At 33.1% G+C, this 22559-nt stretch overlaps 2 protein-coding genes across 2 annotated transcripts; both read right to left on the reverse strand.

Moving 5' to 3' along the window:
- Positions 1-1300: 1300 nt before the first annotated feature.
- On the reverse strand, positions 1301-17561 carry LOC139505851 (recQ-like DNA helicase BLM; the record flags this gene model as incomplete). The annotated part of the gene is given in 15 exon segments (XM_071295237.1): positions 1301-1808; positions 2799-2926; positions 4286-4477; positions 7340-7469; positions 9313-9530; positions 10055-10184; positions 12173-12360; positions 12775-12900; positions 12903-12969; positions 13246-13375; positions 13716-13853; positions 15026-15174; positions 16075-16173; positions 16498-16611; positions 17245-17561. Coding segments are annotated over 15 exon segments (2399 nt in total), but the record flags the coding sequence as incomplete, so codon positions are not given.
- A 42-nt stretch (positions 17562-17603) lies between these two features.
- LOC139505852 (uncharacterized) lies at positions 17604-21346 on the reverse strand. Its single transcript, XM_071295238.1, has 4 exons — positions 21316-21346; positions 18807-19085; positions 17735-18516; positions 17604-17633 (listed from the first exon to the last, which is right to left on the reverse strand). The coding sequence occupies exons 1-4, from the start codon at positions 21344-21346 to the stop codon at positions 17604-17606; spliced, it is 1122 nt and encodes a 373-aa protein (XP_071151339.1).
- Between the last annotated feature and the right edge of the window lie 1213 nt (positions 21347-22559).

A 22559-nucleotide genomic window follows, 5' to 3' on the forward strand; every position in this document is an offset into this window, starting at 1 on the left:
TTATAACATAAGGTATCTGCATACAAGGTATGAAACATTTAGGTCTTGTTCTTTCAAAAATATAAAGCTTTATACAAATAGTTTTCTAGGCTGCCCTAATGAGCTAGTAATAACTTTATAAAATTGAGAATGGAAATGGGGGATTGTGTCAAAGAGACAACCTGACCATAGAAAAAAGAACAGCAGAAGGTCTTCAATGCAGCTAGAAACTCCGCACCCAGAGGTGTCGATCAGCTGGCCCCCTAAACAAATATATGTATGTCTCCCATACTGTGACTTATTGTAGGTGATAATAAACAGCTGCACCATTAGCTCATGATATGCCCTTCGTCTTGTGTGATGCAATAATCATGAATATTTCTGAGATACAGTGCAACATGTGAATTTTTTTTTTTACAAAAAACTCAATAACTCTAAAATAAAATTTTGAATCATCACCAAAAAATATACAGATCTTTAGATTAATATAATTAAGAAGTGTGTAAAGTTTAAAGCAATAATCATAAATCATTTAAGAGATATGGCGTGACATGTGAAAACTCACCCACCTTTTTTACAAAAAAACTCAATTACTCTAAAATAGAATTTTGAATCATCACCAAAAAGTATACAGATCTTTAGATTAAAATAATTAAGAAATGTGTGAAGTTTAAAGCAATAATCAGAAATTGTTTTTGAGACACAGTGCGACATGTGAAAAATACATACCCCTGTTTTATTTATAAAGTCCTGTAACTCAAAAAGTTAAAATCCTATTATCACCAAAAAGTATACAGATTGTTTGACCATCATAAGAAAACAACTATCTTAAGTTTCATGAAATTTGGATAAGCGGTTCTCAAGTTACGGTGCGACATGTGGAGGCCGGACAGACAGACGTCGGAAATTTGTATACCATAATACGTGCCGTCAAAATTTTGACGGGCGTATAAAAACAGGCAATTGCATCTCCTTTTTTCAAGCAATACACATGGTAGACTGCAGTGAAAAGTTGTTACTGTTTTAATTTTGAAATTCAAATTTTATTATTCAGTGAGAATATATAGTTTATGCGTCTACTTTTTCACAAAATTTAGGTAAAATACTTCTAATAAATATATGGAATAAGAAAAACAAATAACATGTTTCACATAATTTATAATGTGTTTCACTGGTCTATGACAAAATATTTCAGATTCTAGAAACAAGTAGAAACATTTAATAAATAAAATAACCAACAAGAATTACAAAATTTCTATTAAACCAATTCATTTTTACAGCTGACAACAGCTTAATAACCAAAGTAGTAAGTTATCTTGATGACACCCTCAAACTACCATAAAGTACTGTAAACAAAACTTGCATTCATCAAGTAATCAGAAAATCAATATTTTTTCAATGTTCCTTGCACACATACTTTTTATCTCTTTCTATAAAAAAAACTTCTCATATGTCTTAGTTGATGTCTAGTAAATAGAGAGTAAAATCCTCTCTGATAGTGATGGAGATATTATCTGGCTTGATAGAGTAGCTATCTGACAGGTGCTTGTTTTAATTCACATAAAGCTGTATGCAGTACCTCCTAAGAAAGATCGTTTTGGAGCAGGTACAGGCATCATACCAGGCATCCCTCCTCCTCCTCCTTTGTTTACTGCCCCCTCCTCTAGTTGATGAAGCAGCACCTGCAGACTTCTTTTTAGCGGACTTATTACCTCCCTTGAACTTCCACTGACTAAAGCCACCCCCACCAGATTTACCTGCTGAGGAAGCACCTGTTGCTTTACCTCTCCCCTTCCACTAGCTCCTCCTCTCTTCTTTCCATATTTACCCTGAAAATATTGGTTTTATATAATTTAAACACATGTATATCAATATTAACGCTCATAAAACAATTAGCATGCTAATTATCAAGAGTTCAAATTCATATCAAACATAAAATGAATAAATTTTTGTTGTAAATTAACTTTGAAATTCTAGTTTCATTCCAAGACGTTTAAGAATAAAATGGGAGAATTCAAATATTTCTTTAATAAATAAGTGATTTTGAATTTGAATCATTTTTCATGCATCTTAAATAGGCCCCCAAAATGCATCATTTATCATTCTGCCCATTATACAGTGGATGGACATTTATTGAATAAGTATTGGTAAACAGATAGTAGATGCTGATAGATCCTTACAGTTCATCACTGTAAAACCTGCAACCAAATATTAAGTCATTCTGTTCAGTGCATACCCATTAGTTCCTTGGGGGGAAAAAATGCTTAATTCAACATATTGAAAAATTCAAAGTATGGGAATATTAATTTTATGTTTACAATTAACAGCAATTGCTGACCTCTCTCCATTTTATTGGTGTCAGGTTTGAAGTGTGATATTGAAAAAAATCATATAATCTCTATATATCATATCCAGCAATAACCAGTTTATGTGAATAATAAATATGCATGGCTTTGTATTAGATTTACTAGGCAAAGTCACATTTTAATCATTATAGCTCAGAAAATAATACTTTTATTTCAATATTAAAGAAGTGAATACCTGGCAAATTCAAAGGATGTAGATTAAAGTAAAATCAAGTTCATGGCCATGTGATAAATGCCATATGAAGCAATACTAGTTACAATGTAGGAAGGAACCAACAGAATCATAATAACATGAAAGTCAGGGTCAGATGACCATTGCTGGCCAACTTGGTCTCAGCATAAAATAATCTTAAAACTGATTAACTTTAAGCAGTGACAAGATATAAATGTTGTTTAAATTATTGCTGCAGCCACAAGAAAATTCATAAGACAAAAATACTTTACATTATTTACCTTTTTGAAACCTCCTTTCTTTTTGGTTGATGATTGTGAACTTGATTCATCAACAAAATAAGGGGAAGACCACTCTGGTGGTAACGCCTCCTCCTCTTTTCTGGCTGAATATATTGTTTCTTCAATACCTGAAAAATAATGTATATCAAACATTGAATACAAGTATTAAAAACATTTTCTGTTTCATGGTTCCTAAAATAAATAAACAGCTTTATCAGGAAAGCAAGATATAGCTATCCATAGTTCATTTTGTAGTTAATTGTTTCAACAATAAAATGGAATATTGAAGAAGGCTTCAAATAATGTTAATATATATTATAAGAATATTAGACTATTTTTATTTCCCAAATTACAGGTCCCATAAAGTGCATATAATCAGGTGCAATTGATTTACATAATTGGTAACAACAACAATAATAGTTCCATGTAAATATAAATTTAGTATATATGCATTGGTCAGAATCAGAGTCAAAAACCACATATATATTGTGAATAAAAGAATAAAATTACATTATATGCATAAATTATAATAATTGTTAGAAATGTATTGAAATTTTGTTTGTTTGTTTGTTCAAAAAAACGCCCTCTTGAACAAAAGATCATTATTTGACTGTCGATTTATTATCATTTAAAAGGGAGTTTTTAATTATTTGCCCATTTTATGACAGGCATATAAAACTTGGGTTTTTTTTATGCTGCAAGTTCCAAGACCAACCTATATCTTACCCACTTAACCAATTGAGGAATGCAAAACAAGCACTCTTGGTTTAGGACATATTATTTTGTTGTGATTCTAAAAGCATATAGTAGACTCTTCTAATCTCAAGTCAGCTGGACCATAGGACATTTCAACTCAAAAGAATACTGGAAGTTTGACAGACCAAGGGACACAACTCTTGCATGGCTTGGTCCAGCTTAATAGAATCCAGATGAATATGGGAAGGTGATCAATATTCTGGTCTGAGATCATTGTATTTGCATGTAATCCATCTAAATCCCAGACATCATGGAAGGTGATCGATATTCTGGGTCTGAGATCATTGTATTTGCATGTAATCCATCTAAATCCCAGACGTCATGGAAGGTGATCGATATTCTGGTCTGAGATCATTGTATTTGCATGTAATCCATCTAAATCCCAGACGTCATGGAAGGTGATCCATATTCTGGTCTGAGATCATTGTATTTGCATGTAATCCATCTAAATCCCAGACGTCATGTTATGATATGTGTACTGTATTGTTTGGAGATAAATAAGTCAATTAAAATGCTTTTGTTAACCGTAAGACCCTAAATTGGTTCAGGTCAAACAGCCTGATCTATACACCTTATCGCTTTTTGGAAATCTGTCCCACTTGACCTGAGAATCTACCCGCTTGAACTTTTGACATCATTGTCAAAATTTGACTGGAACTTTTGTGATGTCCAGTAATGGCAGACAAATAGCAATCATCACCCAATCAATCAAAGTATAACAATAAACTTACTGTCAATCATGCACTTATAATTCCTTGTAATATCTAAGAATCTCTCTGCTTTGTATTTGGTGACCTTTGCCCTTGGCATATTGTCTATTCCCGTCACCATTTCATCCACTGTTGTGGGTGTTCTCTCAGCCATTTGTCGTAAACAATTGGTTGGAAATATCATCACAAAGTTTCTAACAGCATATTCAGCAGCTGAAAAACAAAAAAATAATGTTACCACATTTTTTGGATAGACTGCAACATTGTAAAGAAGAGCACATGTAATCATAGATGATGCATTTAAAATGATTAATTGATTAATTGGTGTTTAATGCCACTTTCTACACTATTGTGCTATTTAAAATGGAAATAAAATAAAACTTTTAGATTGCCTCAGCTAATCAATATAACAGAACAATATGAAACTTCTATGCAATGTAATTATGTAGAAATGAAGGTGTATAGTTCAAATCATGGTTAAGAATGACAAATTCTTGCCCATTCCTAAATCAACCAGGTGCTCCGCAGGGCGCAGCTTTATACGACCGCAGAGGTCGAACCCTGAACAGTTGGGGCAAGTATGGACAAAACATTCAAGCATGATACAGCTCTGAATTTGGATTGTGATCAAATTTTTGACATTACATGGGTTTTTTTTTACACAAAACAAATGCCAAGATTTTACAAATCAATTAAAGATTTCTTCTTCAAACTTTTTAAATCTAAAATTAAATAGTTGACACAGCATAGGTTTCTGACACAGAATGAATGTGGTCTAATGAACTTAAAAGGTTTTTTTTTGCCTTTGAGCAAATCACTATGCTGTTGAATATTAATCCTCTCAAAAAAATGTTTGAAGAAATTTTCTTTTTATTTATGAAATCTGAAATGAGAAAAATTTAACCCCCCCCCCCTTTTTTTTCACATCCCCGTTTCCCTTTTTCAAAACTGATATCAATTCAAATTTCTAATGGAGTTTGCAACAATAACTACTCATTTAAATACATCATAAAAATATTAAGATGTAAAAAAACTGCCTGTTATCACTGAATGGTAAAGATTATTTAAATTTATCAGTTGGTAGTAAAAAGTGTATATACATTGTATATTGTATATAACAAAGATTTAAGTTGATTCTGGACAAAGAAAGATAACTCCAATTAAAAAAAAAATCTTGCTATTGCACAATATTGTGCAATAGGATATTTCTTGCTTACTATTCTGGACAAAGAAAGATAACTCTAATTAAAAAAAAATTTGCTATTTCACAATATTGTGCAATTAGATATTTCTTGCCATTGCACAATACTGTGCAATTGAAAAGACTTGCTATTGCACAATACTTAATATAATAATTTTAGATCCTGATTTGGACCAACTTGAAAACTGGGCCCATAATAAAAAATCTAAGTACATGTTTAGATTCAGCATATCAAAGAGGCCCAAGAATTCAATTTTTTGTTAAAATCAAACTTAGTTTAATTTTGGACCCTTTGGACTTTAATGTAGAATTTGAAATTTGAAAACAGGACCAAAAATGAAGAATCTACATACACAGTTAGATTTGGCATATCAAAGAACCCCAAGGATTCAATTTTTGATGAAATCAAACAAAGTTTAATTTTGGACCCTTTGGACCTTAATGTAGACCAATTGAAAACTGGACCAAAAAACTTCAATAATCAAGAATCTAAGTACATTTTTAGATTCAACATATCAAAGAACCCAACCGATTCATTTTTTGTCAAAATCAAACTTAGTTTAATTTTGGACCCTTTGGACCTTAATGTAGACCAACCCTTTGGGCCCCTTTTTCCTAAATTGTTGGGACCAAAACTCCCAAAATTAATACCAACCTTCCTTTTATGGTCATAAGCCTTGTGTTTAAATTTCATAGATTTGTATTTACTTATACTAACATTATAGTGCGAAAACCAAGAAAAATGCTTATTTGGGTCCCTTTTTGGCCCCTAATTCCTAAACTGTTGGGTCCTAAACTCCCAAAATCAATACCAACCTTCCTTTTGTGGCCATAAACATTGTGTTTAAATTTCATAGATTTCTATTTACTTAACCTAAGGTTATTGTGCAAAAACCAAGAAAAATGCTTATTTGGGCCCTTTATTGGCCCTTATTCCTAAATTATTGAAACCAAAACTCCCAAAATCAATCCCAATCTTTCTTTTGTGGTCATAAACCTTGTGTCAAAATTTCATAGATTTCTATTAACTTAAACTAAAGTTATGGTGCGAAAACCAAGAAAATGCTTATTTGGGCCCTTTTTGGCCCCTTATTCCTAAAATGTTGGGACCAAAACTCCCAAAATCAATACCAACCTTCCTTTTATGGTCATAAACCTTGTGTTAAAATTTCATAGATTTCTATTCACTTTTACTAAAGTTAGAGTGCGAAAAACTAAAAGTATTCGGACGCCAGACGACGACGACGACGACGACGACGACGACGACGCCGACGCCAACGTGATAGCAATATACGACGAAAATTTTTTCAAAATTTGCGGTCGTATAAAAACTTGTTGATTCATGCACACAGAAAGTTTGTACATGTATTTAAAAACTCAGACAGCATAAAAAGTTAGTCTTTTTAAGTATAAGTATTTATTGCCAACATGTGGCAATGTGTATTTCTACAATAAACATAATCTATTGTTTTGCACTATTTTTAATGTACATCTTGTTGTTTTGATCTCAATTTTAAGTGATATTCCTTATTAGTTATGATAAACTTTCATATCTTGCAAAACTCGCAACATTTGACTTTACATGTATGATCTGTTTAGTTTTAACCATACGAAGTAAATCCATTTAATTGGACCATTTGAAAATCACATATAATATATTCTGCACATGTATTGTCCAAATATTTATATGGCGATTAAATATCAAAAACTCATTCTCTGTAAGCTTCAAAATGAATTGGTCACAACTATCCTCAAAAGTTTGATATTTCTGTAAGCATATATTGTACCTTTTTAACATAAGTCTAGTTATGTATCACACAGATTTTCATACTATCAAAGAAATTTCTTTAGCTGAAGTATAACAATAGACATACCAATTTCCTTTGCCATTTCCACCAATTCATCATAGCACTTGTCAATCAAGTTCTGTTTCTCACTGACTGGTTCTCTGCCAATCTTAGCCACCTCAGTTCTTCTACCGCCTCCCTGGATAGGTAGCTCTACCTGGAAATAGGAAAGCATCATTGTACATTGAAGTCAGCGTCGTCCGAAGACGGATTGTTTCCAGATAATAACTTTTGAATAAGTAAAAAGAAATCAATAAAATTTTAACACAATGTTTATAACCACAAAAGAAGAAAGCTTGGGATTGATTTTGGGGTTTATGGTCCCAAAGGTTTAGGAATTAGGGGCCCAAAGGAGCCAAAAACGGCATTTATCAAGTTTCAGGATAAAAAGTTATGTATTAGTATTTCAATTGTTCTGAAATTGTACCACAATGTTTAATACCATAAGTAGAAGGTTGGGATTTATTTTGAAGGGTTATTGGGCAAATAGTCTAGGAATTAAGGGCCAAAAAGGGGCCAAAACAAGCATTTTTCTAGTTTCAAGACAATAACTTGTGTGTAACTGTATGGATCTCTCTAACATTGAACCACAAGTTTTCATATAACACAGGGAAGGCTGGGATTCAGTTGGGGGTTAATTTTCCCGAATATGTAGGAATAAGGGGCCAAAAAAGGGCCAAAATGAAGCATTTTTCTAGTTTACAGACAATAACTTGTGTTTAAGTGCATGGATCTCTATAAATTTTTACAAGTTTTCAAAAACCACTAAAGGAAGGTCCCAATAGATTAGGAATAAGGGGCCAAAAAGGGGGCCCAAAATTATAATCTTTGTAGTTTTCAAACAATAACTTATGTTTAAGTGTATGAATCTCTCTGAAATTAAACCACAAGTTTCCATACCATGAAGGGATGGTTAGTATTGACTTAGGGGGTTTATGACTCAAAATGTTTCAGAATTAGGGGCAAAAAGGGGGAAAAACTAGGTATTTCTGGTCAATGGACAATTAAGACAATTTAAAAGCAGGGTAAGGGAGGTAATTCTAAAACATTTAGCATACAATGTTGGGTATGTTCAATTTACCTCCCTTACACTACTTGTATATTATGTATAAAGAAATGTCAGGTTTTGAACTAATTGCAAAAAAAGGGGGATGGTAGTTGTTTTCAATTTTTTTTCCTTCAAATTTCTCAAATTCCAAATTTTTGAAAAGTTAAAAGAAGAAATCTTAAATTGAACAATATTGTGCAATAGATTTGCAAGATCTTGACATTTGTTTTGTGTCAGAAACTCATGTTATGTCAAAAATTTGATCGCAATCCAAATTCAGAGATGTATTGAGCTTGAATGTTATGTCCAGTTATATCGTGACTGGAGCGGCCACCCCCCCCCCCCCCCCCCCCCTTTAGGTCAGTTTAAGGGGCCCCCTTATGAAAAGTTCTGGATCCGCCACTGATAACTTTTATCTATTCAGCTAAATATTAAACCCTGATCTTTTCAGTAGTTCAAGTCATCTTCAGTAAACTTATTTTGTATGAATAGGTTGTACCTACTGATAAAAGGTTGCAATAAACAACTAACAAACATTTGGGCTTCTATAGGGACTATAATAAAATTTTCATTCACTGCAGTCATATAAACTTGATCTTTTGGTTTATGATTTGCTGAAATATCAATTCTTTTTAAAAAAGCACTATTTAAGCATTCAATCCTCCTTTGAAATGTAAAGGGTACGTACCAATCAATGTAAATTAATGCATACCAACCAACTGTTCAAACACCATAAGTCATTTGTCTGCTCCACTTTGACAATGTTCTGTTTTATAAAATCAACAATTAATTAAAAAAAAATTTAGTCAATTTTTGTTGTTTTTTTAATCAAATAATTAAAAAGCAGATGCAATATGCCATTAAAAGTATAAGGTTGCATGAAACTTTCATGAAAATACACTATGCCCCCTGAAAAATAAAAGTATTTTTTCTTCTATTTAAATGTGAGTACCTTTATCTTATTATACATGACATCATTAGCTTTCTTTCCCATCCTGATATAACAGGCAGCTGTGTCAGCAGCAGTGATCTGTAGGTCCTCGGCCAGTATAGATTCTATCACTAGTTTCCTCAATAATCTCTCTGCATCACCTCGGCTGTAACTTTTACCACGACCATGTAAACTTATCTTGTCGTGTCCAGCATCACAAATTCTTGATGTCTTTGCTCCTGTAAATTCAACAAATAGTTTATTTTATTACATGTATATTTTATTTTAATACCCGATGTAAAATTCAGTAAGTTGACCAATTATCTATGAAATGAAAAGACAATTTATTGTATCATTGTTTATCAGTTAGATAAACTTTGTTCCTGAATCTTCATTATCATGTTTTTGTGCTGATGAAATATAGCTATACAGTATCGCTTTTTTTAATGTTGGGACCAAGGACTAATATGCAGTTTTTCAACAAAATGCTACTTGGACCAAATTTTTAGACTTTGATTAACAACTTACAATAGAGCTCTGTGCAATAAGGTTTGAGAAAAAAGTTCATGTTTTTTTTTTAAGCAGCACTTTTCTGTGGTTGACATTGGTTGTTTTAATTGTTTAGTTTAAATAAGGCCATTGTTTTTTTCTCCTCATCTACAAGGAGTTTTGAGATTGAAGTGAAGACATATGAACAAAACAATGCAGTTATAACTGTAACAACATGCCATCAACCTCACTAAGAGAATGAAACAATTCCTACCTCTAAATATCTCCACAAAATGTAACAATGTATAATTATTAGATCTCCTGTTTCCACCACTGGTCAGGTCTTTCACAGCTTTAATGATTTCTTTCACATCTTCTGTTACATCTCTTATTGTAAATGAACCCTGTTAAAAATTACAGCAGATTACATAAAGTGTGTAGGTAAAGGTAATATGTGTGGTTAGCTTGCTTGCTAGCTGAACTGTGAAGTCATAATTAGGTTATGTAAGATAGATCCAGGTCCGTAACTAGGGTTCGAATTCAGGGGAAGCAGGGGTTTGGGGGCCGCCAATTGAGGAAGGGGGTTTGGAGGAACATCCCCCCCCCCCCCCGGTTTCTTCTTGGTAAAATGGCTTAAAATAACCCGTATTCCTTCGATTTCCTTACTTTTAGGGACATCAGTATTGCTTGAACCTGGAAGCATTTTTTATGCAAAAACAAGCTGTCTGAGCCTGAGATTGCTACTCGGGGTAAACCAAGGCCCCGTCTTGATGACCTATAATTATTAACATTAAATACATTGTGACCGCCGATTTTTCTCTCTCAGTGAAATGTCTAAAAATAACCTGTTTCCTTCGATTTCCTTACTTTAAGAAACACATCAGTTTTGCTGGATCCTGGAAGCAATTTTTATGCAAACAATTAGTATTTGTATTTAAAGATAATTTTGTTAGAAATCAAACTGGTAAGTTTAAAAAAAAAACATATAAAGCAAGATCATAGAACGCAAGATTTTTTTTTATCGAGGACCTTGAATTTCAATATCATTGTAAGTTGAACAGACATGTATATAACTACAACCAGGGACTTTCTATACTAAGTATATACTTAGTATAGAAAGTCCCTGCTACAACGAATGGGAGTGTTTAACTACTAAGGCATTGACCATAATGTTCTCATACGATCGGGTGACGTTAAAAAAACGATCCAACAGCTGATTCAGCCGGTAACGAATTTCCGATATCATAAAAGATTCACAATACGAGGGGAACTTCCTCTGCTTAATTGAGCCCCTAAATGAGTGTGAATAGTTAAGTTTTATCTAAAATTGTCGAAAGCAAAGTTTCATATGTGTTCTCGTACGAATATATACTGAATAACAGACAGACGGCCACACAAAAAAATAAATAAAACTATACTGAAACGGTTAACTTTCGATCAAAAATCCGGAAAATGACAGATATATATCACGTATCATGATAACACTGTTAAAACTTAACTTGTGTTGTTTATAATATAAATTCAAGTTATTCGTGTACATATTTCATTTTATTACTTCCAAAAAAAATGGTGTAGAAAATTCAGGGGAGGCAGTTGCCTCCCCTGCCTCATAGGTAGTTACGGCCCTGAGATCAGTTATCTGTCGGACTAGTCTACTCTTAAAGGAGGGTAATAACTTAATAATGACTTCTTATATTAAATCAAACTCAATTACTGTAAGTCAGTTTTGTTCAATGAATGTCAAGACTTCAAAAGGGAAAATTCAAGTACAAGGGTCATAGACAAATAAGTGTGATGATTGTGACAGTTTGATACATATTTCCAATGTTTATGATTTTTTTTTCATTCTATGCAGATTAAATGTGACTACTGTGGATTAATTTGGTTTTTGATGGGGAATCAATATTCACTGGATTGAAGAATCTTGCATTTTGTGGATATTTGATTTCGTCGTTTTAACAATCTCTACATGCAAAGCCTATGAAAAATATGTAATTCGTTAAATATTTGAATTATAGTTCACTTGTTCCCACCAAACCAAATAAAATTGGTATCCAACATATAATAATAAATCTACAGTATAACTATATATATATATAAAAAAAGAAGATGTGGTATAATCGTCAATGAGACAATTCTCCACAAGAGACCAAAATAACACAGAAATTAACAACTATAGGTCACTGTACGGCCTTCAACAATGAGCAAAGCCCATACTGTATAATCAGCTATAACAGGCCCTGAAATGACAATGTAAAACAATTCAAACCAGAAAACTAACGGCCTTATTTATGTTAAAAAAATGACCGAAAAACAAATATTTAACACATAAACAAACAACAACCACTGAATTACAGGCTCCTGACTTGGGACAGGCATATACACATCTTACTTTAGATACACAGTTATCACAGATGGATCCTCTAAAGCTGTCACAAGTCTCCCTGTCAAAGTCGTGTTCTCCAAAGTAATGTAGAAGCTGAGCTCTCCTACAATCAGCCACGTTCTCACAATACTGAACCATCCTGAACAAGTTATCTATATGGACCTTCTTAGAATCCCAGTTAGCATTTTTATCCACTAAAATAAAGGAGTCATTATTATGAATATACTGCATTAATACTAAATCTTGTAATACTATAAGAAACATCTGAATACTCAATATGTGGAACAAATGGTGTAGAATTTGTAAAGGGTTCCACAAACACATGGGTTTAACATGTGATTGCTGTTGTCAGCATAAAAGTGCAATGTTGACTGTAAATAGTGAGTGGATTTAACAGTAGAATACAAATTTTAAAAAAAATCAATCTCCTTCTTAAGGCGAAGCAATTTTCTGATCTTGACCATTTTTATCTATGAAGTTTGTAAAGTAATTGATGTGTAAAAAATCTTGCACCTCCGACTGTAGCTGCTTGTTAACCATATACAACTGAGTCTCATAATATTGGTAAAATCCTCCTAAATAAGCTTTTAAAAGGAGACTATACTTACTGTCCATAATCCTCCTAAGTCTTTTGACATCCTGGTAATTATAGTATAATATACAATGAGCCATCAGTCCATCTCTACCTGCTCTTCCTGCTTCTTGATAGTACCCCTCTACTGACTTGGGGAGGAGTAGTGGATGACAAATCTAACATCTGATTTATCTATACCCATACCAAAGGCAATGGTGGCACATATAACCTATAAAACCATTGCAGTATAGTATCTGTTTAAATATAGCATTGAGTCAGATGAGCTAAAATCAGCATTTCTCAACTGAAACTTGCATTACCTTTTAACATGTCGATAGATCACATTGTCTTTTCAGTAAGATAAGCAACAGTCCTTCATTTATAAAAACATTGAGATGTCTAAGATCTTTCAAAATATAATAACTGCCAATATGTGATTAGCATTTGTTTTAGTACAAGGATTTGCTGCTTTTATTTTACAAAACAGAAACTGAATATTAAATACCTTGCATCTGTACCCTTTCAGCCATGACTCCTGTACTGTAATACGTTCTCCGTCACTCAAACCAGCATGATATGAAACAGCCTGTATCCCTGCTTTCATTAAGTTACCAGCTACTGTATCACACTCATTTCTGAAATAATGGGTCACAACAAACATTCAAAATTAGCATCTAAGAACATCAACTTAATAAGTACTGTCAAATAATAATAAGTAAAGAAATCACTTGTTTTACTAGCAACACACAATCAACTGCATTTCAATTAAAATATTTACAAATGTATTTTAATAAAAAAAACCAACACAAACTTTAACTAAAAGTGTTGCCTTGGAGACATCCAGGCTGATTCAATAAGTTTCAAGAATGCAATGAAAATAAAGTTTTCACACACCAAGAACAGGTTTATAGCATCTAAAGTATTTATTTAAACATGTTTATGAATATATAGCAAATTTAACTTTAATGTAATTACCTTGATAAACAATAAACAATTCCACATTTTCCAGGAAACCTTTCTTTGATATTTTTAATTATATCAGCAGTTAATGTGGATGGTTTCTTTGGCATCACAGAGAACTTTAAGTTAGGTCTGTTAAAACTCTGAACAAACCTTTATAAATGATAACTACATATAAATAAATACAGCAACAGTTTTTTTTTAAGAGGAATATTAGTTTTTCATTCAAAGATATTTCTGTCCCTTTCTTGAGATTATTTCAATTGTTAGTGTTCATTTTCATTGCATTTTCAATAGCTTGTGTTCCTTGTCATAACATTTCAAATAGTGTGTGTTCCTTGGCATTATATTTTTTATAGTGTGTATTCCTTTTCATTACATTTGTAAAAGTATATGTTCCTTTTCATTACATTTGTAAAAGTTTCTGTTCATTTTCATTTCATTTGTAATAGTTTGTGTTCCTTGTTATTTCATTTGTAATGGTTTGTGTTCCTTGTCATTTCATTTGCAATAGTTTGTGTTCCTTGTCATTTCATTTGTAACAGTTTGTGTTCCTTTTCATTACATTTGTAATAGTTTCTGTTCCTTTTCATTTCATTTGTAATAGTTTGTGTTCCTTGTCATTTCATTTGTAATAGTTTGTGTTCCTTGTCATTTCATTTGTAATAGTTTGTGTTCCTTGTCATTTCATTTGTAATAGTTTCTGTTCATTGCCATTACATTTGTAATAGTTTGTGTTCCTTGTCATTTCATTTGTAATAGTTTGTGTTCCTTGTCATTTCATTTGTAATAGTTTGTGTTCCTTGTCATTTCATTTGTAATAGTTTGTGTTCATTGCCATTACATTTGTAATAGTTTGTGTTCCTTGTCATTTCATTTGTAATAGTTTGTGTTCCTTGTCATTTCATTTGTAATAGTTTGTGTTCCTTGTCATTTCATTTGTAATAGTTTCTGTTCATTGCCATTACATTTGTAATAGTTTGTGTTCCTTGTCATTTCATTTGTAATAGTTTCTGTTCATTGTCATTACATTTGTAATAGTTTGTGTTCCTTGTCATTTCATTTGTAATAGTTTCAGTTCCTTTCTATTACATTTGTATTAATTTCTGTTCCATTTCATTACATTTGTTATAGTGTGTATTCCTTTTCATTACATTTGTTAGTTTGTGTTCCTTGTCATTACACTTGTAATAGTTTCTGTTCCTTTATACTACATTAATATCACTTTGTGTTCCATATCATTAAATTTGTAATTGTTTCTGTTCCTTTTAATTACATCTTGAATATATATACATGTTTTCTATCTGGAGTAAAATTTTCCTCACCATTTAGGATTTCTCATTCCCAGTTGATGTATGATATCCTTTCTAACTCTAGGGGTAGCTGTGGCTGTCAAGGCCATCACAGGAACTCCAGGAAATCTCAGTTTTAACATATTCAGTTTCTTGTAATCAGGGCGGAAGTCATGCCCCCACTGTCAATAAGAATGTTCATATTATAGCACTTGATCAAAAACATTTTGATATTGAAATCTTAGACTCTTATTTCTTTGTCTATTTTGTACACATAAATTTCATAACAGTTATTGTAATACAAAATTTTGAAGCTAAAGTATCAAAGATGATCTTAAGGAGAATTAGAACTCTTTGATCTAATTGGAACTCTTTGACCTAATAAGAACTCTTTGATCTAATTAAAACTCACTGTATAACACTGAGGAATCATAAGGAAGTTCACTCTTGTTATTGAGTTTTTGCCAGACATTCAGAATCATCTGGTTTTATTAAAATGTTCACTAACCCCTATTTTTTTCCATAATTTTTTTAAATATAGTTTTAAAAGCCATATTGGAAAATCTTATAAAATCCTTGTTATATTTTTGTTTTTGAAAAGAAAATGATGCCAATGTGAAATGTATGAAAAATCTAGAGAGAATTATTTCTTGCCAAATTTTAAATGGCTTATATCTTGAAATTAAGCACATGAACCCTTCATTTTTTTCGGCGTAATTAGTATCTATTTATATACTATTAATTTAAAACAATCTTTTAAAGCAACTTGTTATTTTGAAACAAAGTAGTGAACATCCTTATTTGAAATATAATCATAGAATTTGATAACCCTGTTTATATTGTATATCTTTATATGTATATATATCCTACATTTGTATTAATCATTCTGCTCTGTATGAGTGTCAGATTGACCGTAAACTTTTCTTATTCTTATTGAATCAAAGTGTAAAACAAGATTTGTTAGTTTGCACTTAAAATATTCTTCCTAAATAACAACTTAATAATCTTTTTTGACTGATAAATAACAATTTGTATATTAAACCTTCAAATTGAAATCAACTCTATTAATTATTTCAGTATACCTGACTGACACAGTGAGCCTCATCTATTACAAATCTGGACAATTGTCCTCTCTGGTGAAGATTCTCAAAACAACTCAAAAGTTTATTGCTGGCAGATATCTGTGGGAAAAAACCCTGATCTAAACATTTGTAACAGTGTACATAAATAATTTTAACATTCAAAACAAATATCAAAGAATTTGAACTTTATTTTATCTGGTTAAGACAAATAATTCTATGCCAAGTAAATATATATGAACCTTTTGATTCTTAAAAAAGAAATGTCTTATTTTATCTTATCTGATAAGCACAAACCATTATTGACAGCAGTAAAAATAATAAATCATTTAACAGCTAGCAGCAATATGGAATATAATTTGAACTTCACTGACCACAGTGACAATAAAAGTATAGCCTTCATTACTTAACAGAACTTGATCTAACCTTTTCAGGGGTAACATACAACAATGTAAGTTCTGGTTTTCTACAATGAAGTTTCTTGTACATAAGGCTGTTTGTTGTTCGTTCTAAGTCTGATGATAACTGTCCAGCAGGAATCTACAATATTTGAACAAATATAAATTAAGTCTTTATGAATTATTTGATACCAGTCTTGCACAGGCATCTGGAAATATGGGAATGAACCAATCTGACATAGATTTTCAGATATACTTTTATAATAAAGACAAAAATTATTCAACACCATATTTTAGGTCATTCATAATAACTATCTGTATTTGACAATATAAAATGTAGTTACTGCTCAGTTCGTGTATCAACCCACCTAATGTCACTTTGCATGTACATATGAGTAAATCTTTGATACTACTATTAAAATATGCTGAATTCCAGAACTGTACCTATACTTAAAATTCTTTAAAACATGCATATTTGACAGTTGAAGAAATTATACCTAATAAAATCAATATGCACTGACACAGATTGCGGATTATTATTACTCAGCAATTTTAAAGTATTTGGCAAACATAAATTTGAAGAGAAAAGAACCTGAAACACATTAAATGGTACATCATGTTCACATAATGTTCACATGAAGCAGGATAAAATATTTCAGAAAGCTCTTATTAGTAGTACCCTTAAATAATTGTAATCTTATCTACTTGTTTTTCAAAATCCATTACCTGTATGTTTTCAAGAATCTACAATAAATATAATTTGGACTTATTTTACAAACCTCCATGAGTTGAGACGTGTGACCTGATCCTGTATCAATGCTTTAAGTGGTGATATAATTATGGACACACCACCAGTGACAAGAGCAGGTAACTGGTAACATAAACTTTTACCACCACCTGTAGGCATGAGTATAAAACAATCATTTCCAGTAACGCAGCATTGATGGCCGCCAGCTGATTCTGTTCTGAAGGATCTGAGACCAAACACAGTAGTGAATATCTTCATCATGTCCTTACAATGAGGGAAGTTACAGTTATCAAACACTTTGTTTTCATCATCTCTCTTCTTCTGGGCACTCTTCTGAGCTGGAACTGGCGGAGCTGAGGAGAGATAAAAGAAAGTCAATACGGTACTCACAAACTTCTGAGCTGGAACTTGTGGAGCTGAGGAGAGATAAAATAAAGTCAATACGGTACTCACAAACTTCTGAGCTGGAACTGGGGGGAGCTGAGGAGAGATAAAAGAAAGTCAATACCGTACTCACAAACTTCTGAGCTGGAACTGGAGGAGCTGAGGAGAGATAAAAGAAAGTCAATACGGTAATCACAAACTTCTGAGCTGGAACTGGCGGAGCTGAGGAGAGATAAAAGAAAGTCAATACCGTACTCACAAACTTCTGAGCTGGAACTGGCGGAGCTGAGGAGAGATAAAAGAAAGTCAATACCGTACTCACAAACTTCTGAGCTGGAACTGGCGGAGCTGAGGAGAGATAAAAGAAAGTCAATACCGTACTCACAAACTTCTGAGCTGGAACTGGCGGAGCTGAGGAGAGATAAAAGAAAGTCAATACGGTACTCACAAACTTCTGAGCTGGAACTGGCGGAGCTGAGGAGAGATAAAAGAAAGTCAAAACCGTACTCACAAACTTCTGAGCTGGAACTGGCAGAGCTGAGGAGAGATAAAAGAAAGTCAATACGGTACTCACAAACTTCTGAGCTGGAACTGGCGGAGCTGAGGAGAGATAAAGAAAGTCAATACGGGGACTCACAAACTTCTGAGCTGGAACTGGCGGAGCTGAGGAGAGATAAAAGAAAGTCAAAACCGTACTCACAAACTTCTGAGCTGGAACTGGCGGAGCTGAGGAGAGATAAAAGAAAGTCAATACGGTACTCACAAACTTCTGAGCTGGAACTGGCGGAGCTGAGGAGAGATAAAAGAAAGCCAATACGGTACTCACAAACTTCTGAGCTGGAACTGGCGGAGCTGAGGAGAGATAAAAGAAAGTCAATACGGTACTCACAAACTTCTGAGCTGGAACTGGCGGAGCTGAGGAGAGATAAAAGAAAGTCCAATACCGTACTCACAAACTTCTGAGCTGGAACTGGCGGAGCTGAGGAGAGATAAAAGAAAGTCAATACGGTACTCACAAACTTCTGAGCTGGAACTGGCGGAGCTGAGGAGAGATAAAAGAAAGTCAATACCGTACTCACAAACTTCTGAGCTGGAACTGGGGAAGCTGAGGAGAGATAAAAGAAAGTCAATACGGTACTCACAAACTTCTGAGCTGGAACTGGCGGAGCTGAAGAGAGATAAAAGAAAGTCAATACCGTACTCACAAACTTCTGAGCTGGAACTGGAGGAGCCTGAGGAGAGATAAAAGAAAGTCAATACGGTAATCACAAACTTCTGAGCTGGAACTGGCGGAGCTGAGGAGAGATAAAAGAAAGTCAATACCGTACTCACAAACTTCTGAGCTGGAACTGGGGAAGCTGAGGAGAGATAAAAGAAAGTCAATACGGTACTCACAAACTTCTGAGCTGGAACTGGTGGAGCTGAGGAGAGATAAAAGAAAGTCAATATGGTACTCACAAACTTCTGAGCTGGAACTGGCGGAGCTGAGAAGAGATAAAAGAAAGTCAATACTTACAAACAATTCAAACTGAGGGCTGTGTAGAAAAAAAATACCATATGGGTGGATTAGTACAGCTCATAAATTTATACCAAACTAAGTCTAAGCCAAGGTAATGCAAGACTAATATAGTAATTCTTTGTGGCTCAAATACAATTCTATTTTAGTCTGTGTAGAAAAAAAACATATGGTTGGAACTCTTCACTCCATACATTTATACACACAACTAAGTATAAGCCAAAGTAATGCAAGACTTATATATTTTTTCTTTGTGACTCAAATACAATTCTATTCTAAATTGTGCAGAAAAATACCATATGATTGGGACACTTCAGCCCATAAATGTATACCGAACAAGTCTTTGCCCAAACAATGCAACACTAATATAATACTTCTCTGTGGCTCTTGTACAAGTAATACTAGGTGAATCAAATATGAATAACTAAAAAAGAACCCAACCCATCTTACCATATAAAAAAGGTTACACATTCAGTGAAATATTTGTATCGCATTAAGCTGAAATAATAACATTAGATGTATGTTTCATTATAATACGTTATTCTGATTGACTAAACTCTCGCATTATTCCTTAAGCAATTGCATTACACAAAAAAACTTATCATGCATGATGACACAAGGTCCCACAACAAAGTGCACAGGTAAATTAAATAACTAGAGGCTCTAAAGAGCCTGTGTCGCTCACCTTGGTCTATGTGCATATTAAACAAAGGACACAAATGGATTCATGACAAAATTGTATTTTGGTGATGGTGATGTGTTTGAAGTTCTTACTTTACTGAACGATTTTGCTCCTTACAATTATATCTATAATGAACTTTGCCCATTAGTAACAGAGAACTATATTTGGTAAAAAATTTACATAAATTTACCAAATTAATGAAAATTGTTAAAAATTGACTATAAAGGGCAATAACTCCTTAAGGGGTCAATTGACCATTTAGGTCATGTTGACTTATTTGTAGATCTTACTTTGCTGAACATTATTGCTGTTTACAGTTTATCGCTATCTATAATAGTATTCAAGATAACCAAAAACGGCAAAATTTCTTTAAAAAATTACCAATTGGAGGGCAGCAACCCAACAACCAGTTGTCCAATTCATCTGAAAAATTCAGGGCAGATAGATATTGACTTGATTAACAATTTAACTTCTTGTCAGATTTGCTCTAGATGCTTTGGTTTCATAGTTATAAGCCAGAAACTGCATTTTACCCCTATGTTCTATTTTTAGCCGTGGTGGCCATCTTGGTTGAATGGCCAGGTCATCGGACACATTTTTCAAACTAGATACCCCAAAGATGATTGTGGCCTAGTAGTTTCAGTGGAGATTTTGTAAAAGATTACTTAAATTTATGAAAAATGGTTTAAAGATTGACTATAAAGGGCAATAACTCCTAAACGGGTCAACTGACCATTTTGGTCATGCTGACTTATTTGTAGATCTTACTTTGCTGAACATTATTGCTGTTTACAATTTATCTCTATCTATAATAATATTCAAGATAATAACAAAAAACAGCAAAATTTCCTCAAAATTACCAATTCAGGGGCAGCAACCCAACAACCCATTGACCGATTCATCTGAAAATTTCAGGGCAGATAGATCTTGACCTGATAAACATTTATATTCCCATGTCAGATTTCCTCAAAATGCTTTGGTTTTTGAGTTATAAGCCCAAAAACTGCATTTTACCCCTATGTTCTATTTTTAGCGGTGGCGGCCATCTTGGTTGGTTGACCAGGTCACGCCACACATTTTTTTAAACTAGATACTCCAAAGGATGATTGTGGCCAAGTTTGAATTAATTTAACCCAGTAGTTTCAGAGGAGAAGCTTTTTGTAAAAGATTACTTTAATTACGAAAAATGGTTAAAAATTGACTATAAAGGGCAATAACTCCTAAACCGGTCAACTGACCATTTTGGTCATGTTGACTTATTTGTAGATCTTACTTTGCTGAACATTATTGCTGTTTACAGTTTATCTCTATCTATAATAATATTCAAGATTATAACCAAAAACAGCAAAATTTCCTCAAAATTACCAATTCAGGGCAGCAACCCAACAACCCATTGACCGATTCATCTGAAAATTTCAGAGAAGATAGATCTTGACCTGATAAACATTTTTATCCCATGTCAGATTTCCTCAAAATGCTTTGTTTTTTGAGTCATAAGCCAAAAACTGCATTTTACCCCTATGTTCTATTTTTAGCGGTGGCGCCATCTTGGTTGGTTGAACCAGGTCCACGCCACACATTTTTTAAACTAGATACCCCAAAGATGATTGTGGCCAAGTTTGAATTAATTTGGCCCAGTAGTTTCAGAGGAGAAGATTTTTGTAAAAGATTACTTTAATTTACGAAAATGGTTAAAAATTGACTATAAAGGGCAATAACTCCTAAACAGGTCAACTGACCATTTTGGTCATGTTGACTTATTTGTAGATCTTACTTTGCTGAACATTATTGCTGTTTACAGTTTATCTCTATCTATAATAATATTCAAGATAATAACAAACTAGAGGCTCTAAAGAGCCTGTGTCGCTCACCTTGGTCTTGTGCATATTAAACAATGGACACGGATAAAATTCATGACATAATTGTGTTTAGGTGATAGTGATGTGTTTGTAGATCTTACTTTACTGAAAATTCTTGTTGCTACAATTATCTCTGTCTATAATGAACTTGGCCCAGTAATTACAGTGGAAATATTTTCTACAAATTTACAAAAATTTATGAAAAATGTTAAAAATTAACCTATAATGGGCAATAACTCCCTTAAGGGGGTCAATTGACTATTTTACCAATTCAGGACAGTAACCTAACAACGGGTTGTCCGATCCATGTGAAAACATCAGGGCATATAGATCTTGACCTGATAAACAATTAAACCCTGTCAGATTTTCTCTTAATGCTCATGTTTTTGAGTTATAAGCCAAAAACTGCATTTTACCCCTATGTTCTATTATTAGCCGTGGCAGCCATTTTGGTTGATTGGCCAGGTCACGCCACACATTTTTTTAACAAATTACACCAATGATGATTGTGGGCAAAGTTTAGTTTAATTTGGCCCAGTAGTTTCAGAGAAGAAGATTTTTGTAAAAGATTACTAAGATTTACGAAAAAATGGTTAAAAATTGACTATAAAGGGCTATAACTCCTTCAGGGGTCAACTGACCCTTTTGGTCATGCTGACCTATTGTTGAACATTATTGCTGTTTACAGTTTATCTCTATCTATAATAATATTCAAGATAATAACCAAAAACAGCAAAATTTCCTTAAAATTACCAATTCAGGGGCAGCAACCCCAACAACAGGTTGTCCCGATTCATCTGAAAATTTCAGGACAGATAGATCTTGACCTGATAAACACTTTTACTGCATTTCAGATTTGCTCTAAATGCTTTGGTTTTTTGAGTTATAAGCCAAAAACTGC

Source organism: Mytilus edulis, unplaced genomic scaffold, assembly GCF_963676685.1.
Source record: "Mytilus edulis unplaced genomic scaffold, xbMytEdul2.2 SCAFFOLD_935, whole genome shotgun sequence".
NCBI classification, from domain to species: domain Eukaryota; kingdom Metazoa; phylum Mollusca; class Bivalvia; order Mytilida; family Mytilidae; genus Mytilus; species Mytilus edulis.

Bases quoted from the DNA above. Each gene is read 5' to 3' on its own strand.
- LOC139505852 (XM_071295238.1), bottom strand. From the start codon at position 21,346: ATGGCGCCACCGCTAAAAATAGAACATAGGG. The intron at 18,517-18,806 runs GTGAGTACGGTA...ATCTCTCCTCAG, and splicing joins CAGTTCCAGCTCAGAAGTTT to CTCCGCCAGTTCCAGCTCAG. The intron at 17,634-17,734 runs GTGAGTACGGTA...ATCTCTCCTCAG, and splicing joins CAGTTCCAGCTCAGAAGTTT to CTCCACAAGTTCCAGCTCAG.